Source organism: Gorilla gorilla, chromosome 13 (assembly GCF_029281585.2).
Source record: "Gorilla gorilla gorilla isolate KB3781 chromosome 13, NHGRI_mGorGor1-v2.1_pri, whole genome shotgun sequence".
NCBI lineage: Eukaryota > Metazoa > Chordata > Mammalia > Primates > Hominidae > Gorilla > Gorilla gorilla.
Genome location: NC_073237.2, coordinates 133,534,836 through 133,555,457, shown reverse-complemented (window position 1 = coordinate 133,555,457; position 20,622 = coordinate 133,534,836). Strand labels below are relative to the sequence as shown.

The window sequence follows — 20,622 nt, the reverse complement described above, 5'->3', positions numbered from 1 at the left end:
TAAGAACTTTCTTTTTTTTTTTTTGAGACGGAGTCTCGCTGTGTCCCCCAGGTTGGAGTGCAGTGGCCGCGATCTCAGCTCACTGCAAGCTCCGCCTCCTGAGTTCACGCCATTCTCCTGCCTCAGCCTCCCGAGTAGCTGGGACTACAGGCGCCCGCCAACACGCCCGGCTAATTTTTTGTATTTTTAGTAGAAACGGGGTTTCACCGTGTTAGCCAAGATGGTCTCGATCTCCTGACCTCGTGATCCGCCCGTCTTGGCTTCCCAAAGTGCTGGGATTACAGGCGTGAGCCAGCGCGCCCGGCCAGAACTTTCTATTTCAGGCCGGGTGCGGTGGCTCACGCCTGAAATTCCAGCACTTTGGGAGGCCGAGGCAGGTGGGTCATGAGGTCAGGAGTTAGAGACCAGCCTGGCTAACATTGGTGAAACCCCGTCTCTACAAAAATTAGCTGGGTGTGGTGGCAGGCGCCTGTAATCCCAGCTACTCCACAGGCTGAGGCAGGAGAATCGCTGAATCCAGGAGGCAGAGGTTGCAGTGAGCCAAGATAGCACCACTGCACCTACAGCCTGAGCGACAGAGAAGACTCGGTCTCGAAAAAAAATAAGTGAATAAATAAAAACTTTCTATTTCATAGATGTTCTGTTGTTTTTCCGCGTTCTAGTTCACTGACTTCCTTTTTTCTTTCTTTCTTTTTTTTTTTTTTTTTTTTTTGAGACAGTCTCACTCTGTCGCCCAGGCTGGAGTGCAATGGTGCATTCTCGGCTCACGGTAACCTCTGCCTCCCAGGCTCAAGCAATTCTCGCGCCTTAGTCTTCCGAATAGCTTGGATTTTGTGTGTGGGGTGGGGCGGGGGGGACACGGTCTCACTCTGTTGCCAAGATTGGGGTGTAGTGGTGCAATCCTAGCTCACTGCAGTCTCCACCTCCCATGCTCAAGGGATCCACTTTCTAAGCCTGTCAAGTAGCTGGGACTAGAGGTGTGCATCAACACACTTTTTTTTTTTTTTTTTTTTTGAGATGGAGTCTCACACTATCACCCAGGCTGGAGTGCAGTGGCACGATCTTGGCTCACTGGAACCTCTGCCTTCCACGTTCAAGCGATTCTCCTGCCTCAGCCTCCCAAGTAGCTGGGGTGCCCGCCACCACACCCAGCTACATTTTTTTTTTTTTTTTGCATTTTTAGTAGAGACGGGGTTTCACTATATTGGCCAGGCTGGTCTCAAACTCCTAACCTCGTGATCTGCCCGCCTCGGCCTCCCAAAGTGCTGAGATTACTGCCATGAGCCACCGCGCCCAGCCTTTTAATTCATATTTTTTTGTAGCGATGGAGCTTCACCGTGTTGCTCAGGCTAATTTCAAACTCTTGAGCTCATGCAATCCTCCGGGGTCGGCCTCAGTCTCCTCCCAAAGCATTGGGATCGCAGGGGTGAGCCACTGTTCTCGGCCTCACCTCTTCTAACGTTAAGAGTTTGCAGTTATAACTTTCTCTAAGCACTGTATTAGCTGCATCCTATACATTTTCATGTGCATATTTCCATTTTTATTCAGCTCAAAATACGTACTAATTTTTTGTGATTTCTTATTTATTTTTAATCTTATGAGACGGAGGCTCGCTCTGTTGCCCAGGCTGGAGTGCAACGAGGCGATCTCGGCTCACTGCAACCTCTGCCTCCCGGGTTCAAGCGATTCTCCTGCCTCAGCCTCCCGAGTAGCTGGGACTACAGGCAACCGCCACCACACCCAGCTAGTTTTTGTATTTTTAGTAGAGACGGAGTTTCACTATATTGGCCAGGCTGGTCTTGAAACCCTGACCTCAAGTGATCCCCCGCCCCGCCTCGACCTCCCAAAGGGCCGGGATTATAGACATTAGACGTCGTTGCCGGGGGAGCCCTCCAAACATCCAGAAATGCCACGGCCAGGACCGAGTGACGCAGCAGAATCGCCCAAGGGGCAGGGGGGCAGCCTGGCCAGAAGAAAATGAGGGAGGGGCCGCGCGTGAGGTTCGGCAGGGGAGAACACAGGCCTCCGGCGGCCACGGACGCCGCTTTGCCATTTTGAGCGTTTCTGGGGAGGACAACGCGCGCAGGAAGCGCAGTCATCTCAAGCTGACTTCCAAGGCTACCGGGTTCGAGGGCTGGAGCCGGGTCTGAAAGCCCCGACCCGCCTATGGCGCGGGGACCGTGGGTCCAGCCGGCCGCTTGGCCCCCTCGCTCGGCCCCGGTCCAGGCGCAGCGCTTGGGCCCCGGGGACGGTGAGATGCGGCGCGGCCAGCTTAGCTCGGGGTAGAGGCCACCCCAGCCTCGCCCCAGCCGGCCGGGTCCGCGACCTCGGGAGGGTCCGGTCCTTCCCTCGGTCCCCGCGACGCCGCGCCCGGATGAGGCCCTGGGCTTCTTGCCGGTGACCAAGCGGCCAGGGTGGCCCCCAGCCCAGGACGGCTACCAAGGGCGGCCCAGCCCCATCCCCGCGCCGCGGGTCCCGGAACCGAAGAGCTGGGAGCGGGGGCTCCCTGACAACATGGCGGCGGCGCCCGGGCGCCTCCCCGGGTCCCGGGTGTCTGCGTCTCCCCGCGAGGGCGTGGGCAAAGCCGGTGCCGTCCGACGATAGGAAGCGAAAGGAACCCAGGACCAGACCCGCGGGGCGAACAGTGCTGGAGGACCATGCACCGACCACGCCCGAAGCAGAACCAAGGCCCGCCCTGTTGCCGTGCCGACTGCGCGCGGGGTGGACGCAGGCGCCGCAAGCCGGGAGCTCTCAGTGCAGGCGCAGTAGGCTGCGGGGTTGAGACGCATTGCGTGCGCGTGCGCGCTGCTCACACGCGGACGGTTCTGTGCGCCGCAATGGCCGCCCGCGAGTATCGGAGAGGCGGAGCTCTCAGTCTTTTTCAGGACCGGGTCTCCTGATGCCGCCGGTGGTTCCTCGAGGCCCCCTTCCACGCATCCGCCGCCGCTGCTTCATCAGGACTTCATTTCGGTGACGCAGAGCTTTGGCGAGAGCTACGGCAACAGCAAGAACTGCCGGCGGCTCTTGTGCTGCAGGGTGAGGACCGCGCCGGGTTGACCGAGGCCCGGGGTCGCTGCGCCCGCCGCCCTCCCAGCCTGCGGCTCCGAGCGGGGCCTGGGCGGGCAGACTCGACTCCCCCGACGCCGCCCTCTCCACCCTTACCCCGCAAAAAGGGGCAAATCTGCTTTCCGGGCCGGGGCAGCCGTGGTCGGCACGCCTGCAGCCGTCTCAGCGGCCCAAATTCTGCGGGGCGGTGGTGGTGGGAGGAAGGATTGGAGCCCCAGCAGGTTGTCTGGGCTTCGTTTGCTTTTCGGCAAGGTCCTGGCCCAGGCCCCAGTCCCTCTTGGAGCGGAAACCTCTGGACCTGTTGCTCCTAAGAAAGCAAGCGGCCCCTGACGCGTTGCTGTGGCCTGGTTTGACCCTCGTAGCCAGCCCATGTTCTGTGAGGCATGAAGCGCCACGCAGACACCACGACAAAGTGAGATGAACTAAGACCTCTTCTTGATTCTAAGCAGGGAACGCACAGCTCACCCTGTCACGTGCAGCCATCATAAGCTGAGAATTACCCTCTGCCTTCCCACAGCGTCTAATCTTTTTTTATGTTTTTGTGGCAAGGTCTCGCTTAGTGGCCCAGGCTGGAGCGCAGTGGCGATCACGGCCCACTGCGGCCTCGACCTCCTGGGCTCCAGCGTGCGTCTAATCTAGAACCAAATCCTCCTTCCTTAGATCATCCCCCAAATCACCCAACTACAGGTGAAATCCTGTAATAGTTTCCTCCGAACACCCTGTTGCTGAGACACCTCAACGTTTCAACCTGGTGTGTTTGTACACACAGCGTAGAGTAAAAGACCCAACTTGTTTAACTACAGGCGTGTTTGCAGTGGTCTTTGGCTTAAGGGCGTTATAGACTCTCAGTCGGAGAGTCACTGAGATTCAGGTGAGACTCTCAACTCAGAGCATGCCTTTCTGAGTCCCTTTTGTGTCTGTCTCTGGGAGCACAACCTATCCTTGGCTGGGAAGAAACAGGCATATTCTTTGTTTCATTCTCCTTGAACGCCAACCGTGGCCAGTTGCCGTTTTAGTTCTGACTGCAGAGATGAATAAAACAGATTTGTAGGAGAGGCTGGTGAGAAGCCAGCCACAGACAGGCAGACGCGGGTGGCACATGTGTACGTCCTGTGTGGAAAAGAGCAGGGCCCTGGGGAAGAACCGTGGCTGGTTCTGAGGGCTCAGGGGAGGCTGCGGCACTGAAGGCAAGATCTGAGGGCTGAGAAGCTGCTGGCACCGGGCAGGGTGGGGAGGGGCTGACTTGAGCCTGAGCGAAACTGCCTGAGGCAAGGAGGACCTTGGCATATTTGGGACGGTGAAATTCCCAGGGCTGGGAGACGGAGTGGGGGTTGGCTCAGTCCATCCGTGGTCCTACAGGTCCTGGAGGTAAGGAAGGAGACCACTTTTCCTGCTGGCCTCCTCTCCCCACCTTGCCTAGTTTATAAGGCAGGAGGAAAGGGAGAAAGCAAAAAGTTGGAAAGAAACAGAAGTAAGATAAATAGCCAGACGACCTTGGCGCCACCACCCGGCCCTGGTGGTTAATAATTATAATAATAATATCAGCTCCTGACCTGAACTGCTTGTGTTATCTGTAAATTCCAAACGTTGTATGCGGAAGCATTGTAAAACTTTCTGTTCTGTGAGCTGATGCATAGCCCCTAGTCACATTTCCCGCGCTTACTCAATCTACCAGGACCCTTCCATGTGGACCCCTTAGAGTTGTCAGCCCTTAAAAGGGCCGGGAATTTCTTTTTCAGGGAGCTCGGTACTTAAAGACGCAAGTCTGCCGAAGTTCCCGCGGAATAAAGCCACTTCCTTCTTTTTTTTTTTTTTGAGACGGAGTCTCGCCACTTCTGTCTTTAACCCGTTGTCAGGGGTTTTGTCTGCGGCTCATCCTGCTACAGAGGTAGCATGGAGGGTTCAGTTGATGTGCGGGAAGATTTTGGCGTGGACTGGAGGTCTGAGATGTTTACTGTGAAACTGCTCTGGCTGGGTGGAGACACAGTGGAGGGCAGGAGGCCAGGAGAGCTGCCTGGCCGCGGGAAAAGCTGAGTGGGGGGAGGAGGGCTCCGCAGGAGTGGGCCTTGGGAGAAGGAGGGCGAGTCCCCGGGTGGAGGGGCCAGCAGAGGCTGTGCAGGCTCTGGCTTGGGGACACTGAGGAGCTCCGTTTTGGATCTGCCCACCGTGAGATGCCTGGGAGGCGCCATGGAGACCTTGGTGGGCAGGTGGTGCCGGGATCAGAGTCTGCCCGGGGGGACAGGTTTTAGGAGAGTCTGCCAGGGGGGACAGGTTTTAGGAGTCCTTAGGTATAGGTGGTTTGTGTCGTCCGGAAAGGTTGGAAGAAGGGGCCAGGCCTAGTCCTGGGCACCACCAGGCTGAGAAGATTGGGGTCAGGGAGGAGGGCAGGGGCAGCCAGAGAACCAGGAAAACATCTCATCATTGAAGATATGGTTCAGGAAGGAGAATGGCCAAATTCCAGATGCTGTTGAGAAGTAGATTTAAATAGATTGAAAGTGAAAGGATGGACTGGGCACAGTGGCTCATACCTGTAATCTCAGAACTTGAGGAAGCTGAGGTGGGAGGATCAAGTGAGACAGGAAGTTCAAAAGCAGCCTGGTCAAAATAGTGACATCCCGTCTCTACAAAAAATAAAATAAAATAGGACCTATAGTCCTAGCTACTCAGGCAGCTGAGGCAGGATTGTGGGAGTCGAGGAGTTTGAGGCAGTCATGAACTATGATTGCACCACTGCACTCCAGGCTGGGCAACAGAACAAGACCCCGTTTCAAAATAAAAAAAAAATTATTACATGATATAAGGACATTATATAGTAATAAAAGGGTCAATTCATGAACAAATTATAGCAATTATAAAGATGTATGGCCGGGCGCGGTGGCTTACGCCTGTAATCCCAGCACTTTGGGAGGCCCAGGTGGGTGGATCACGAGGTCAGGAGATCGAGACCATCCTGGCTAACACGGTGAAACCCCGTCTCTACTAAAAAATACAAAAAAATTAGCCAGGCATCATGGCAGGCGCCTGTAGTCCCAGCTACTCGGGAGGCTGAGGCAGGAGAATGGCATGAGCCCGGGAGGCAGAGCTTGCAGTGAGCCAAGATCGCGCCACTGCCCTCCAGCCTGGGCAACAGAGCGATACTCTGTCTCAAAAATAAATAAATAAATAAAGATGTATGTACCAAGAACAGTTCCCCAAAATATATGAAGCAAACATTGGCAGATTTGAAGACAGAAATAAGTTCTACAATAATAGTTGTAGATGTCACTCAACCTATTTCAATAATGGAAAACGTACCTAGGTGGCAGATCAACAAGGAAATAGAGGGTCTGGACAGTGCTAAAATCAACTAGAAAGGACAGACACAGAACACTCACCCAACAACAGCAGAACACACAGTTTTTAAGCACATGGAACATCCTCCAGGACAGACCATGTGTTAGGCCACATATTAAAATATATTAAAAGAAGTTTTAATATATTTTATTTTCTTTTCTTTTTTTTTTTTTTTTTTTGCTTGCTTTGTTGCCCTGGCTAGAGTGCAGTGGTGCGATCTCGGCTCACCGCAACCGCCACCTCCTGGGTTGAAGTGATTTTCCTGCCTCAGCCTCCTGAGTAGCTGGGATTATAGGTGCCCGCCACCACGCCTGGCTAATTTTTGTATTTTTAGTAGAGACGGGGCTTCGCCATGTTGGTTAGGCTGGTCCTGACTTCAGGTGATCTGCCCACCTTGGCCTCCCAAAGTGCTGGGATTGCAGGCATGAGCCACCATGCCCAGCCTCAAAGGTTGAAATAATACAATATGTATATACACACACTTGGGTGCACATGTGTGTGTGTCTGTCTGCCTCCTAGGCCGGAGTGCAGTTACATGATCCATAGCTCACTGTAGCCTTGAACTCCTGGGCTCAAGTGATCCTCCCATCTCAGCCTCCCAAATAGCTAGGACTACAGGTGCACACCACCACACCTGGCTAATTTTAATTTGTAGAGATGGGATCTCACTATGTTGCCCAGGTGGCTCCTGAACTCCTTTCCTCAAATGAGCCTCCCACCTGGGGCTCCCAAAGCACTGGGATTGTAGGTGTGAGTTAGTGTGTCCATCCATCAAAGTATGTTTTTCAGCCACAGTGGAATGACATTAGAAATGAGTAACAGGAGGCCAGGTGTGGTGACTCACGCCTGTAAACCCCAGCACTTTGGGAGGCTGAGGCGGGCAGATCACCTGAGGTCATGAGTTCAAGACCAGCCTGGCCAACATAGTGAAACCTCCTTTCTACTAAAAATACAAAAATTAGCCAGGCATGGTGATGCGTGCCTGTAATCCCAGCTACTCGGGAGGCTGAGGCAGGAGACTCGCTTGAATTCAGGAGGCAGAGGTTGCAGTGAGCTGAGATCGCCTCACTGCACTCCAGCCTGGGCAACAAAAGCGAAACTCCGTCTCAAAAAAAAAAAAAAAAGAAAGAAACGAGTAACAGGAAAAGCTGGAAAATTTGCAAATCTGTGGCAATTAAACAACATACTCTTAACCAATGGGTCAAAGAAGAACTACAAGGGGAGGTAGAAAATACTTAGAGATGAATGAAAACGAGAGCAGAAACTACCAGAATGTATGGGATGGAGCCAGGTTGTGCTCAGGTGGAAATTAACGTCTGTAAACACCGATTTTTTGTAGTTCCTCAGTGTGATGATTTGGTTTCACACTCATGTGAGATGTGCTTTTCTCAAACCTTCTTACAAAGTCAGCGCATTACCCATCTGACTCCCAAAAACACAGTAGGGTCCCCCAGTTCCACTTGCCGTTTCTCTTGTCCTGACAGAAACGCAGGGTTCCTTGACCGCTCTGTGACCTAGCCAGTGCGTGGTTTTTTGTGTTTTTTTTTGAGACGGTGTCTCGCTCCGTTGCCCAGGCTGGAGTGCAGTGGTGCAATCTCAGCTCACTGCAACCTCCGCCTCCTGGGTTCAAGCAGTTCTCCTGCCTCAGACTCCCAAGTAGCTTGGACTACAGGCACCCGCCACCATGCCCAGCTAATTTTTTATTTTTAGTAGAGTCGGGGTTTCACTATGTTGGCCAGGCTGGTTTTGAACTCCTGACTGGGTGATCCACCCGCCTCAGCCTCCCAAAGTGTTGGGATTACAGGCGTGAGCCACCGCGCTGGCCCCAGCTGCGTGTTTTTTCCACATGCTTTTAATCCCAGCTACTCGGGAGGCTGAGGTAGGAGAATCACTTGAATCCAGGAAGCTGAGGTTGCAGTGAGCCGAGACTGAGCCACTGCACTCCAGCCTGGGTGACAGAGCTAGATTCTGTTTCAAAAAAAGAAAAAAAGAACAAGATGCCTGCTTCACCACTGCTATTAAATATTGTACTGAAAGTCCTGCCCAGGGGCAATTACATGAGAAAAAGAAATAAGAGGCATTCAAATGGAAAAGAAGGAAGTAGAACTATCTCTATTCACAGATAACATGATCCTACATATAGAAAATACCAAAGAATACACAAGAAAGCTACTAGAGTTAGTAAACAAATTCAGTAAAGTTGCAGGGCGTAGTATCAACAAGAAAATCAGTTGCATTTCTGTGCACCTGCAACGAACAGTCCAAAAAGGAAATGAAGAAAACAATTCTATTTATAACAACATCTAAAAAGTAAAATGCCAAGAAATAAATTTAACCAAGGAGGTGAAATACTTGCACACTGAAAACTACAAAACATTGCTGAAAGAAATTAAAGAAAACCTAAATAAGTGCAAAGGACCCCTTGTTTGTGAGTAGGAAGACAGCATTGTTAAGATGTTAATACTTCCCTAAGCGATCCAAAACAATGTTGAAAAAGGACAAAGTTGGGCCAGACACGGTGGCTCACCCGTGTAATCCCAGCACTTTGGGAGGCCGACGCGGGCGGATTACGAGGTCAGGAGTTCAAGACTATAGGGTCCAGCCCTACTGTGCCTGTGTGTTTTTCTCTTCATGTGCGGAGATGAGAGATCGTAGAAATAAAGACACAAGACAAAGAGATGGAAGAAAAGACAGCTGGGCCCAGGGGACCACTACCACCAAGGCATGGAGACCAGTAGTGGCCCCGAATGCCTGGCTGCACTGTTATTTATTGGATACAAGGCAAGGGGGCAGGGTAAGAAGTGTGAGTCGTCTCCAGTGACAGGTAAGGTCACGCGAGTCACGTGTCCACCGGACAGGGGGCCCTTCCCTATTTGGTAGCCGAGGCGGAGAGAGAATGGGGACAGCTTATGTCATTATTTCTTCTATGTATTTCTCGGAGAGATCAAAGACTTTAATACTTTCGCTAATTCTGCTACTGCTATCTAGAAGGCACAGCCAGGTGTACAGGGCGGAACACGAAAGTGGACCAGGAGCGTGACCGCTGAAGCACAGCATCACAGGGAGACGTTTAGGCCTCCGGATGGCTGCGGGCGGGCTTGACTGATGTCAGGCCTTCCACAGGAGGTGGTGGAGCAGAGTCTTCTCTGACTCCCCCGGGGAAACGGAGACTCCCTTTCCCGGTCTGCTAAGTAACGGGCGTCTTCCCAGGCACTGGCGTTACCACTAGACCAAGGAGCCCTCTAGTGGCCCTGTCTGGGCATAACAGAAGGCTCACACTTGTCTTTGGTCGCTTCTCACCGTGTCCCTTCAGCTCCTATCTCTGTATGGCCTGGTTTTTCCCAGGTTATAATTGTAGAACAGAGATTATTATAATATTGGAACAAAGAGTAATGCTACAAACTAATGATTAATATTCATATATCATCATATCTATATTCTAGTTCCAGTATAACTATTCTTATTCTGTATATTTTCTTTATTATACTGGAACAGCTCGTGCCCTCGGTCTCTTGCCGAGGCAAGAGACCAGTCCAGCCAACATGATGAAACCCCGACTCTACGAAAAATACAAAAATTAGCCGGGTGTGGTGACAGGCACCTGTAATCCCAGCTACCTGGGAGGCTGAGGCAGGAGAATCGCTTGAACCTGCGAGGCAGAGGTTGCAGTGAGCCGAGATGGCGCCACTGCACTCCAGCCTGGGTGACAGAGCGAGACTCCGTCTCAACAAAAACCCAAAAAACAACAAAAAAAGTTAAAACTATAAAACTCTTAGGAAAAAAACGGGATAAACCTTCACAACTTTTAATTTGGCAACAGATTCTTAGATATGACACTGAAAGCACAAGCAACAAGAGACCAACAAAGTGGATGTCATCAAAATAATTTCTGCACATCAGCCGGGCGCGGTGGCTCACGCCTGTAATCCCAGCACTTTGGGAGGCTGAGGCGGGTGGATCAGGAGTTCAACACCAGCCTGGCCAAGATGATGAAACCCTGTCTCTACTAAATATCCAAAAATTAGTCGGGCGTGGTGGCGGGCGCTGTAATCCCAACTAAACTCTGGAGGCTGAGGCAGAGAACTGCTTGAACCCAGGAGGGGGAGGTTGCTGTGAGCCAAGATCGCACCAGTGCACTCCCGCCTGGGCAACAGAGTGAGACTCTTGTCTCAAAAAATAATAATTTTTGCACTTCAAAGACAGTATCAACTGAATAAAAAAGCAACCCACAGGAAGATTTGAAAATCACATATATGACAAGGGATTGAGATCTAGATTATTTATTTATTTATTATTTAGTTATTTTTTTTTGAGACAGAGTCTCGCTCTGTTGCCCAGGCTGGAGTGCAGTGGCGCGATCTCGGCTCACCGCAAGCTCCGCCTCCCGGGTTCACGCCATTCTCCTGCCTCAGCCTCCCGAGTAGCTGTGACTACAGGTGCCCGCCGCTACGCCTGGCTAATTTTTTTTTTTTTTTTTTGAGATACAGTCTCCATCTTTTGCTCAGGCTGGAATGCAATGGCACGGTCTCAGGTCACTGCAACCTCTGCCTCTCGGGTTCAAGTAATTCTCCTGCCTCAACCTCCAGAGTAGCTGAGATTACAGGCGCCTGCCACCACGCCCAGCTAATTTGTGTATTTTTAGTAGAGACGAGGTTTTACCATGTTGGCCAGGATGGTCTCGTTCTCTTGACCTTGTGATCTGCCCGCTTCGGCCTCCCAAAGTGCTGGGATTACAGGCATGAGCCCCCGTGCCCGGCCGAGATCCAGATGATTTTTTTTTTTTTTTAGATGGAATCTCACTCTGTCGCCCAGGCTGGAGTGCAGTGGCGCGATCTCAGCTCACTGCAAGCTCCGCCTCCCGGGTTCACGCCATTCTCCTGCTTCAGCCTCCCAAGTAGCTGGGACTATAAGCGGCTGCCATCATGCCCGGCTAATATATATATATATATATTTGTATTTTTAGTAGAGACGGGGTTTCACTGTGTTAGCCAGGATGGTCTTGATCTCCTGACCTCGTGATCTGCCCGCATAGGCCTCCCAAAGTGCTGGGATTACAGGCGTGAGCTGCCATGCCCGGCCGATCCAGATGATTTTTAAAAATCATAAAACTCAGAACACAAAGAGATAAAAGAAAAGACAGCTGGGCCCGGGGGACCACTACCACCAAGTCGCGGAGACCGGTAGTGGCCCGAATGCCAGGCTGCACTGATATTTATTCGATACAAGACAAAGGGGCAGGATAAGGAGAGTGAGCCATCTCCAGTCATAGGTAAGGCCATGTGGGTCACGTGTCCACTGGACGGGGCCCTTCCCTGCCTGGCAGCTGAGGCAGAGAGAGGGAGAGGAGACAGAGAGAGAGACAGCTTACGCCGTTATTTCTGCATATCAGAGACTTTTAGTACTTTCACTAATTGACTACTGCTATCTAGAAGGCAGAGCCAGGTGTACAGGATGGAACATGAAGGCGGACTAGGAGCGTGACCACTGAAGCACAGCATCACAGGGAGACGGTTAGGCCTCCGCATAACTGCGGGCAGGTCTGACTGATGTCAGGCCCTCCACAGGAGGTGGAGGAGCAGAGTCTTCTCTAAACTCCCCCGGGGACAGGGAGACTCCCTTTCTCAGTCTGCTAAGTAGCAGGTGTTTTCCCTTGACACTGACGCTACCGCTAGACCACGGTCTGCTTGGCAACAGGTGTCTTCCCAGACGCTGGCGTTACCGCTAGACCAAGGAGCCCTCTGGTGGCCCTGTCCGGGCGTAACAGAAGGCTCGCACTCTTGTCTTCTGGTCACTCCTCACTATGTCCCCTCAGCTCCTATCTCTGTATGGCCTGGTTTTTCCTGGGTTATGATTGTAGAGTGAGGATTATTATAATATTGGAATAAAGAATAAGTACTATTAATGATTAATTATATTCATATATAATCATATCTAAGATCTATATCTGGTATAACTATTCTTGTTTTATATTTTATTATACTGGAACAGCTTGTGTCCTCGGTCTCTTGCCTCGGTGCCTGGGTGGCTTGCCGCCCACAATCCTGGCTAACACAGTGAAACCCCGTGTCTACTAAAAATACAAAAATTAGCCAGGCATGTGGATTTGCGCCTGTAATCCCAGCTACTCAGGAGGCTGAGGCAGGAGAATTGCTTGAACCCGGGAGGTGGAGCTTGCAGTGAGCTGAGATTGCGCCATTGCACTCCAGCCTGGGCGACAGAGCGAGACTGTCTCAAAAAAAAAAAAAAAAAAAAAGCAGGTATTTCACAGCCATGTTCATCGCATCAATATTCACAATGGCTAAAACACGCCGGGTGTGGTGGCTCACGCCTGTAATCCCAGCACTTCGGGAGGCCGAGGCTGGCAGATCATCTGAGGTCAGGAGTTCAAGACCAGCCTGGCCAACATGCTGAAAACCCGTCTCTACTAAAAATGCAAAATTTAGCCAGGCGTGGTGGTGGGTGCCTGTAATCTCAGCTGCTCCGGAGGCTGAGACAGGAGAATGGCCTGGACCCAGGAGGCGGAGGTTGCAGTAAGCCGAGATCGTGCCACTTCACTCCAGCCTGGACAACAGAGTGAGACTCTGTCTCGAAAAAAAAAAAGGACAAAATGCTGTAGGATTCCACTGATATGACGTACCTGGAGTCAGCAGAGCCACAGAGACAGATGGTAGAATGGTGAGTGCCAGGGGCTGGGGTCCATTGTTTAATGGCTACAGTTTCTACTGGGGGTGATGAGAGAGTGGAAAATAGTGATGACAGCGCACAGCGTTGTGAAGGCACGAATATACCTAATGCCACCAAATTTCACACGCGAAAGTGGTTAAGTGGTCAATTTTATATTATGTATAATTCAGCACACAGAGCAGCACAGCCCCAAGTGCGGATGCAGTAGGTCACGGCCACATGCGCCGGAGCCACCTGCCAGCCGCCCGCCGGCAGCCTTTCAGTCTGAGGGACAGCACAGACGTGATGTGTGGCCGGGCATGGCCCCCAGTCTGTGAGCCATAGAGGGTGGGACTGGGTGTCCCAGCAGGAATCGGGGTGTGGAGGAGCTGCCTAGATGGTCTGGAGAGGGCAGATGGACCTTGAGGGGAGGGTTTAGGCTCAGGAGCCTCTCACCCTTGCTGGCCAGGCTCCCAGGATTCCCTGCCCAGGGACCTCTCACCCCCTCAGCTGGTGGCTCTGCAGCCAGCCTGCCCGTCTGTCCTGCTCCGGGGGTAGGCAGAGAGAGATCGGGGCTGTCTGCACAGGCATGAGCAGCCTAGGCTCACTTGCCCCTTGGGTGACCTACTGTGCCCTGCACAGGCTGACAAGGGCCCTGGCGATGCAGACCTGAGGTCCTCCTGCAGAAGTTGGGCCCCTTCACATGTCAGGTTGCTGTGCCAGTGAAGGGGTGGCCAGCCCCTCCACACCTGTGGGTGTTTCTCGTCAGGTGGGATGAGAGAAAATAAGACACAGAGACAAAGTATAGAGAAAGCAGTGGGCCCAGGAGACGGCGCTCAGCATACGGAGGACCCGCACCGGCCCCGGTCTCTGAGTTCCCTCAGTGTTTATTCATTACTATTTTCACTATCTTTGCAAGAGGAATGCGGCAGCAGAGCAGAGCGATAGTGAGGAGAAGGTCAGCAAGAAAACGTGAGCAAAGGCATCTGTGTCACAAATAACTTGAAGGGAAGGTGCTGTGCCCGGATGTGCACGTAGGCCAGATTCATGCTTCTCTCCACCCAAACATCTCAGTGTAGCAAAGAGTAACAGAGCAGCATTGCCGCCAGCATATCTCGCCTCCAGCCACAGGGCGGTTTTCTCCCGTCTCAGAATAGAACTAATGTACGATCGGGTTTTACACGGAGACATTCCGTTCCCAGTGGCATGCAGGAGACAGAAGCCTTCCTCTTATCTCAACTGCAAAGAGGCCTCCCTCTTTCACTAATCCTCCTCAGCACAGACCCTTTACGGGTGTCGGGCTGGGGGACGGTAAGGTCTTTCTTTCCCTTTCCACGAGGCCATATCTCAGGCCGTCTCAGTGGGGGGAAACCTGGACAATACGCAGGCTTTCTTGGGCAGAGGTCCCTGCGGCTTTCCGCAGTGCACTGTGTCCCTGGTTAATGGAGAATGGAGGATGGTGATGACTTTTACCAAGCATACTGCCTGCAAACACATTGTTAACAAAGCACATCCTGCACGGCCCTAAATCCCCTAAACCTTGAGTCAATACAGCACGTTTCTGTGAGCACAGGGATGGGGCTAAGGTTACAGGTTACCAGCACAGGCCTAGATCCCTTAAACCTTGATTCCATACAGCATATGTTTCTGTGGGCACAGGGATGTGGGCAGGGGACTGTGGCCACCCTCACCCCTGGCAGAGCCATGCTGGGTAGCCCCATGCCCACCCTTCCCGGCTTGGGAGGCCCTGGCTGCTGCCCAGAAGGGGCATCAATGCCTGGGCCGTGGACAAGAGGGAAAGTGGCTTCCTTGGAAACCCTGCTCCTGGAGCCCTCCCTGAGGCTCTGGCCCCTCTGTGGGCCCAGCCAAGCCTGGAGCGTCTCCAGGCTCTGGTGTGCTTGGGGAGCTGGCCAGCTCTTGGCCTAGCTGGCGTCTCCAGAGCTGCGGTCCTGGGTGAGGGTTGCTGGTGGAGCTCTGGCCACCTAAGGCACCCGAGGGAGCCAAAGGAGCAGAGGTGTGGGGTGGGGGACGCTGTGGGGTACCTCCACATCCAAGGAGGGCTGCTGCTTGTCCTCACCCCCGTCCTGCGGGGGCCCCGGCAGGCAGCCCCAGGAACTGCGTAGGGTTGGGACAGGGCCCAGATGTGAGGACCGTGGTGGGGACGGTGTGTGGCCCTGGATGACCTCGTGTTGCAGTGTGACATGATGGTCACTGCCACCATGCTAAGGGCCCCAGCCACCAGTCACCCACCATGGGGGGTGCCTTTGTGTGAGGCATGGGAGGGCCATGGCGTGAGGGGCTGTGGAAGTGGCCGGTCTTCTCCGCTCAGCCCCACACAGGATGGGCAGGGCAGGGTCATGCTGGCCGAGGGTAGTCTTGGGAGAAGGACAGGGTAACTCTGTAGCTGAGCCCCTGCTGCCCCTGCACCTGTTCTGGGCCTGGCTAGCGGCCCATGTACATCCCCAGCAGGACTCCACGTGGCTAGTCTGGCACCCACCACTACGGCCCCCTCACCCACACCCTGAACTGGACGCTGGGGAAAGGTGACTTATTCCATCCTCTGGGTGCTCCCCAGGGAGGAGGCCCCAGCTCCCAGCAGAGGCCTCTGGTCCCCCCTTGTCCCTGCAGGGCTGTGTGGGCACACCGGGTGCCAGTCGGAAGGGCAGGTGGCGATTCCCAGCTCTTGGGAGCTACCCGGCCACATCCCGGCCCTGCCCAGACGCTCCAGGGGCACCCCACACTCCTGCCCGCTGCGAGGCCCCGCCCCGCCAAGCCCAGCCCGTTATCGCTTGGACAAACCCTGGGTTGCTTTCTTCGGGGGGCCAGCACTCTTGTTTGGGACCCTCTCCCTCCCGCCCTTAGGGCAGCAGAACGGCCCCCACTCTCCCGGCCCTGCCTTTAAGTGGGACACCTGCCAGGACCAAGTGCTGGGGAGGCTTGGCGGGCGCAGCAGGGACTCGCCCTAGCGCAGCTCCGGATGGGGCCGCGGTAGGACGAGCCAGTGGGGCGGGAGGCCGCGGAGATGGCCCGGGGGCCCTCTGCTTCCCCGCGCCGTGCCCGGGAAGGACCCCTGGGCAGCGGCCACGGGGCGCGGGGTGTTGGGGGGCACAGCCCCGGCGCGGCGCTGAAACAGCGACGGCACGGGCGCCCTACGGCGACGGTCTCCATGGGGACCGCGGGCGCCAGGAACACGTGGGGCGTGGAGGGAGGAGCGCGCCCTGGCGGCCCCGTGACCCCGCCCACGTGACGGGCGCCCGCGGAAAGCGACATGAGCTCCGCTCCCTGGACCCCGGTCCTGCTGCTGGCGCTCGGGCTGCGCGGCCTCCAGGCGGGGGGTGAGTGTGGCGGCGCCCCCCAGCCCATTCCCCGGCCCCGGCCCCGCCTCTGAGGTTCGCGTCCCCCCACAGCCCGCAGGGCCCCGGAGCCCGGCTTCCAGGAGCGCTTCTTCCAGCAGCGTCTGGACCACTTCAACTTCGAGCGCTTCGGCAACAAGACCTTCCCCCAGCGCTTCCTGGTGTCGGGTGAGACCCCGACCCCGGCCCGGCCGCCCCCGCCGTCCCGCCGCCCCCCAGCACCCTCGCCTCATCCGCCCTCCCCACAGACAGGTTCTGGGTCCGGGGCGAGGGGCCCATCTTCTTCTACACTGGGAACGAGGGCGACGTGTGGGCCTTCGCCAACAACTCGGGCTTCGTCGCGGAGCTGGCGGCCGAGCAGGGGGCTCTACTGGCCTTCGCGGAGCACGTGGGTGCCGGGCGGGGTCGCGGGCGGGGGTCGCGGAGCACGTGGGTGCCGGGCGGGGTCGCGGGCGGGGGTCGCGGAGCACGTGGGTGCCGGGCGGGGTCGCGGGCGGGGGTCGCGGGGCCGGGCTCAATGGCACGTTCCCCCCAGCGCTACTACGGGAAGTCGCTGCCGTTCGGTGCGCAGTCCACGCAGCGCGGGCACACGGAGCTGCTGACGGTGGAGCAGGCCCTGGCCGACTTCGCAGAGCTGCTCCGCGCGCTACGACGCGACTTCGGGGCCCAGGATGCCCCCGCCATCGCCTTCGGTGGAAGGTGGGCGCCTCCCCCGGCCTCCGCACCCCCTCCCTCCCCTGCCCCGACCCAGCGCCCCCAGCCCTTCTCCCCACTCCCCTCTGACTCCCACCGCTGCCTTTTCCTAAGGCCTCAGGCAGTGGTTTCAGGCTTAGTGTTGCCTCCCCCAGGAAGCCCTCCCACCTGTCCTCCCAGCCAGCTGCTCAGCTTGGATGTGCGGCCACACTAGCGGCCTTTCCCAGTGAGAGCTGCACCCGCACCTGGCCCAGGGTTGGAATTTGTGGGTCTCAGAAGTGTCGTCCTCCTTGTGGCACCTGTGGGCCCCTGAGGAGGAAAAGAGGAAATGGGGTGTTGGGGGCAGCAGCCCTAACCCTGTGTCCCTCACCCAGTTATGGGGGGATGCTCAGCGCCTACCTGAGGATGAAGTATCCCCACCTGGTGGCGGGGGCGCTGGCGGCCAGCGCGCCCGTTCTAGCTGTGGCAGGCCTCGGCGACTCCAACCAGTTCTTCCGGGACGTCACGGCGGTGAGTGAGGCTTGGGGTCCTTCAGGCCCCCTAAGGGACAGCGGCTGCAGTGAGCACGGTCTCTTTCCCCCAGGACTTTGAGGGCCAGAGTCCCAAATGCACCCAGGGTGTGCGGGAAGCGTTCCGACAGATCAAGGACTTGTTCCTACAGGGAGGTGAGGTCCTCCCACCGCCCCCCACTGCCTGACCCGCCCCAGCGCCAGCTGTGCCCAAACCTCAAGTCTCTGCCCCTTCCACGCAGCCTACGACACGGTCCGCCGGGAGTTCGGCACCTGCCAGCCGCTGTCAGACGAGAAGGACCTGACCCAGCTCTTCATGTTCGCCCGGAATGCCTTCACCGTGCTGGCCATGATGGACTACCCCTACCCCACTGACTTCCTGGGTCCCCTCCCTGCCAACCCCGTCAAGGTGAGGCGCCTCCTCCCAGGGCACAGGGAGAGGCTGGCTGGAGTGTCCCGAGGCTGGTGGTCAGCGGCCTGACCCTCATCCTGGGAGCCAGGGAGGCGGAGCTGGTGGAGGGGACACCGCTGAGTCGCTGCTGCCCCTGCACTCCAGGTGGGCTGTGATCGGCTGCTGAGTGAGGCCCAGAGGATCACGGGGCTTCGAGCACTGGCAGGTGCCCTTCCCCCGGCCCCAGATGGGCAAGTGTGGAGACCCCAGGCTTGGCTTGGGTCCTGGGGCCGGGTGGGGCGAGGATCCGCAGCCCGGCCGGGGGCTTTGCCTCCTGCTCCAGGGCTGTGGTGGGGTGGACAGCACGACCTTCCCAGAAACCCTGGGGGAGGCAGTGGCCGTCCCTGGGGACCCTCTCAGCACTGGCTGTAGCCAGGCCCAGCTTGGTGGGTGCTGCTCAAGGGGCCCCTGGGGTCCCCAGCATGGAGGGCAACAGAGGGCAGCAGGCCCCACCCTGCCCCGTGGAGAGCGGGAGGGCCCTCAACAGTCAGGCCCAGGGCTGGCAGCACAGACACTGCCGACCTCCAAGCAGGTAGCCTGGAGGGCTTTCCTCACTGGGACCTACAGATCCCAGAGCCCCAGATCCCCTGCAGGACCATTCCAAGGGGGGACAGGTTGGTGGCCGGAGCCCGCGGTGTGTCTGTGTGTGGCTGCTGGGCCCCAGCGCCTCTCCTCCCCAGGGCTGGTCTACAACGCCTCGGGCTCCGAGCACTGCTACGACATCTACCGGCTCTACCACAGCTGTGCTGACCCCACTGGCTGCGGCACCGGCCCCGACGCCAGGGCCTGGGACTACCAGGTGTGGGGGTGTGGGTGGCCTGGAACCACTTGGGGGCAAGGGTGGGCGTGGGCTGGCCTGACTCAGGCTGGGGCACCTGCAGGCCTGCACCGAGATCAACCTGACCTTCGCCAGCAACAATGTGACCGATATGTTCCCCGACCTGCCCTTCACTGACGAGCTCCGCCAGCGGTACTGCCTGGACACCTGGGGCGTGTGGCCCCGGCCCGACTGGCTGCTGACCAGCTTCTGGGGGGGTGGTAAGGCTGAGGGGGGGGTGGGGCAGCGTCCTGCTTTCTGCCCCGAGCTCTGCACCCCCTGCCCATGGCTCACAGCCCCCGTGAGGCGCCCACATCACAACTTTCTCTGCCCCTTGCAGATCTCAGAGCCGCCAGCAACATCATCTTCTCCAACGGGAACCTGGACCCCTGGGCAGGGGGCGGGGTGAGTCCTGGCCTGGGCCCTATGACTCCGTTAGGTTGTTTGTTTTTTTTTGAGACAGGGTCTTCCTCTGGCGCCCAGGCTGGAATACAGTGGTGAGATCAGGGTTCACTGCAGCCTCGGCCTCCGAGGCTCAAGCCTCCCAGTAACTGGGACTACAGGCGCTCACCACCATGCCCAGTTAATTTAAAAAAATATTTTTTTGTAGAGACACAGTCCCACCATATTGCCCAGGCTGGTCTCGAACTCTTGGGCTCAAGCGATCTTCCCCGCTTGGCCTCCCAGAGTGCTGGGATCACAGGCCCCGCGCCTGCCCCTACCCTGCTCCTATCTTACTCCCAGAGTGCTGGGATCACAGGCCCGGCACCTGCCCCTACCCTGCTCCTGTCTCACCCGGTTTTGCCCCCACCATCTCGTCACTTCCCACCTCCGTCTCTGGCTGGTTCTCTCTGGTTGCTTGATGGGCACTGAGTCTCGGCTCCGCCCTCTCACGTCTCCTCTCCAATGGGCCCACGGAAGCTGGGAAGTTGCCTCGTTCCTCACCTGATGGAGTTCTTTCCACTGACCACAGATTCAGAGGAACCTGAGTGCCTCAGTCATCGCCGTCACCATCCAGGGGGGAGCGCATCACCTCGACCTCAGGTGCGGAGGGAGGTGGCCCGGCGGTGGTCGCGGGTCGGGCGGGACAGGCTTACCGAGGGCTGGGGCTGACGGGCCCCCTCTGTGCCCGCTCCCCAGAGCCTCCCACCCAGAAGATCCTGCTTCCGTGGTTGAGGCGCGGAAGCTGGAGGCCACCGTCATCGGCGAGTGGGTAAAGGCAGCCAGGCGTGAGCAGCAGCCAGCGCTGCGTGGGGGGCCCAGACTCAGCCTCTGAGCACAGGACTGGAGGGGTCTCAAGGCTCCTCATGGAGTGGGGGCTTCACTCAAGCAGCTGGCGGCAGAGGGAAGGGGCTGAATAAACGCCGGGAGGCCTGGCCATGTATGTCCTGTTCTTCCTGTCTGTGGGGCCCACACGCAGGCTGTGGGAGCGGGACCCTCGGAGACACGGCTGGGGACGCAGCACACCCCGCACAGGCCAGGTATGCCATGTGCTCCACAAGGTAGAGGCTCCACAACGCTCAGGTCGGCTCCTTAGGGAAGCGGGGGGCAGTGCCCCGCGAGGAAGCCCCGCCCTGCTGAGCCGCAGCAGACAGAGGCTGCAGCCACACCTCCAAGGTGACTCCTTCCCTGACATCCTCTGTACACAGCGACCCCTCCAGGGGAGGCCATTGGACAGTGCTTTTGGTCCCCAAGGGGCATGCAGTTGCTGTCCCTCCACCCTCTGGGACCACGCCC

The 20,622-nt window shown here is 56.6% G+C and overlaps 1 protein-coding gene, 1 long non-coding RNA gene and 1 other non-coding gene across 7 annotated transcripts; all 3 read left to right on the top strand.

Annotated features, from left to right (window-relative positions):
• The first annotated feature begins 1,848 nt into the window (after nucleotides 1–1,848).
• Nucleotides 1,849–3,866, top strand: LOC134756921 (uncharacterized). Its single transcript, XR_010130409.1, has 2 exons — nucleotides 1,849–3,478; nucleotides 3,616–3,866. It is a non-coding gene; the product is annotated as an uncharacterized lncRNA (long non-coding RNA).
• Nucleotides 3,867–7,727: 3,861 nt separating this feature from the next.
• LOC115935923 (small nucleolar RNA U13) lies at nucleotides 7,728–7,827 on the top strand. The gene has a single exon (XR_004071513.1). It is a non-coding gene; the product is annotated as a small nucleolar RNA U13 (small nucleolar RNA).
• A 5,044-nt stretch (nucleotides 7,828–12,871) lies between these two features.
• DPP7 (dipeptidyl peptidase 7) lies at nucleotides 12,872–20,269 on the top strand. Of its 5 annotated transcripts, none has more exons than XM_055350230.2 (13): nucleotides 12,872–13,074; nucleotides 16,470–16,583; nucleotides 16,668–16,803; nucleotides 16,951–17,114; nucleotides 17,483–17,618; nucleotides 17,692–17,773; nucleotides 17,860–18,026; nucleotides 18,174–18,234; nucleotides 18,749–18,867; nucleotides 18,950–19,106; nucleotides 19,226–19,290; nucleotides 19,859–19,929; nucleotides 20,026–20,269. In XM_055350230.2, the coding sequence occupies exons 1-13, from the start codon at nucleotides 13,028–13,030 to the stop codon at nucleotides 20,159–20,161; spliced, it is 1,455 nt and encodes a 484-aa protein (XP_055206205.1). In that variant the 5' UTR covers nucleotides 12,872–13,027; the 3' UTR covers nucleotides 20,162–20,269. The 5 variants fall into 5 exon arrangements, with proteins under 5 accessions (XP_055206205.1, XP_055206207.1, XP_055206208.1 ...); XM_055350233.2 differs by lacking the exon at nucleotides 12,872–13,074 and adding an exon at nucleotides 16,267–16,397; XM_031014737.3 differs by lacking the exon at nucleotides 12,872–13,074 and adding an exon at nucleotides 16,267–16,397 and having other exon boundaries at nucleotides 16,664–16,803; nucleotides 18,950–19,038.
• The last annotated feature ends 353 nt before the right edge of the window (nucleotides 20,270–20,622 follow it).

Excerpts from the sequence above, each read along its gene's own strand:
- DPP7 (XM_031014736.3), top strand. The coding sequence starts at position 16,331 with ATGAGCTCCGCTCCCTGGACCCCGGTCCTGCTGCTGGCGCTCGGGCTG. Across the intron at positions 17,619-17,691 it reads TCTTCCGGGACGTCACGGCG|GACTTTGAGGGCCAGAGTCC; the intron begins GTGAGTGAGGCT and ends TCTTTCCCCCAG. Across the intron at positions 18,235-18,748 it reads GGGGCTTCGAGCACTGGCAG|GGCTGGTCTACAACGCCTCG; the intron begins GTGCCCTTCCCC and ends TCTCCTCCCCAG.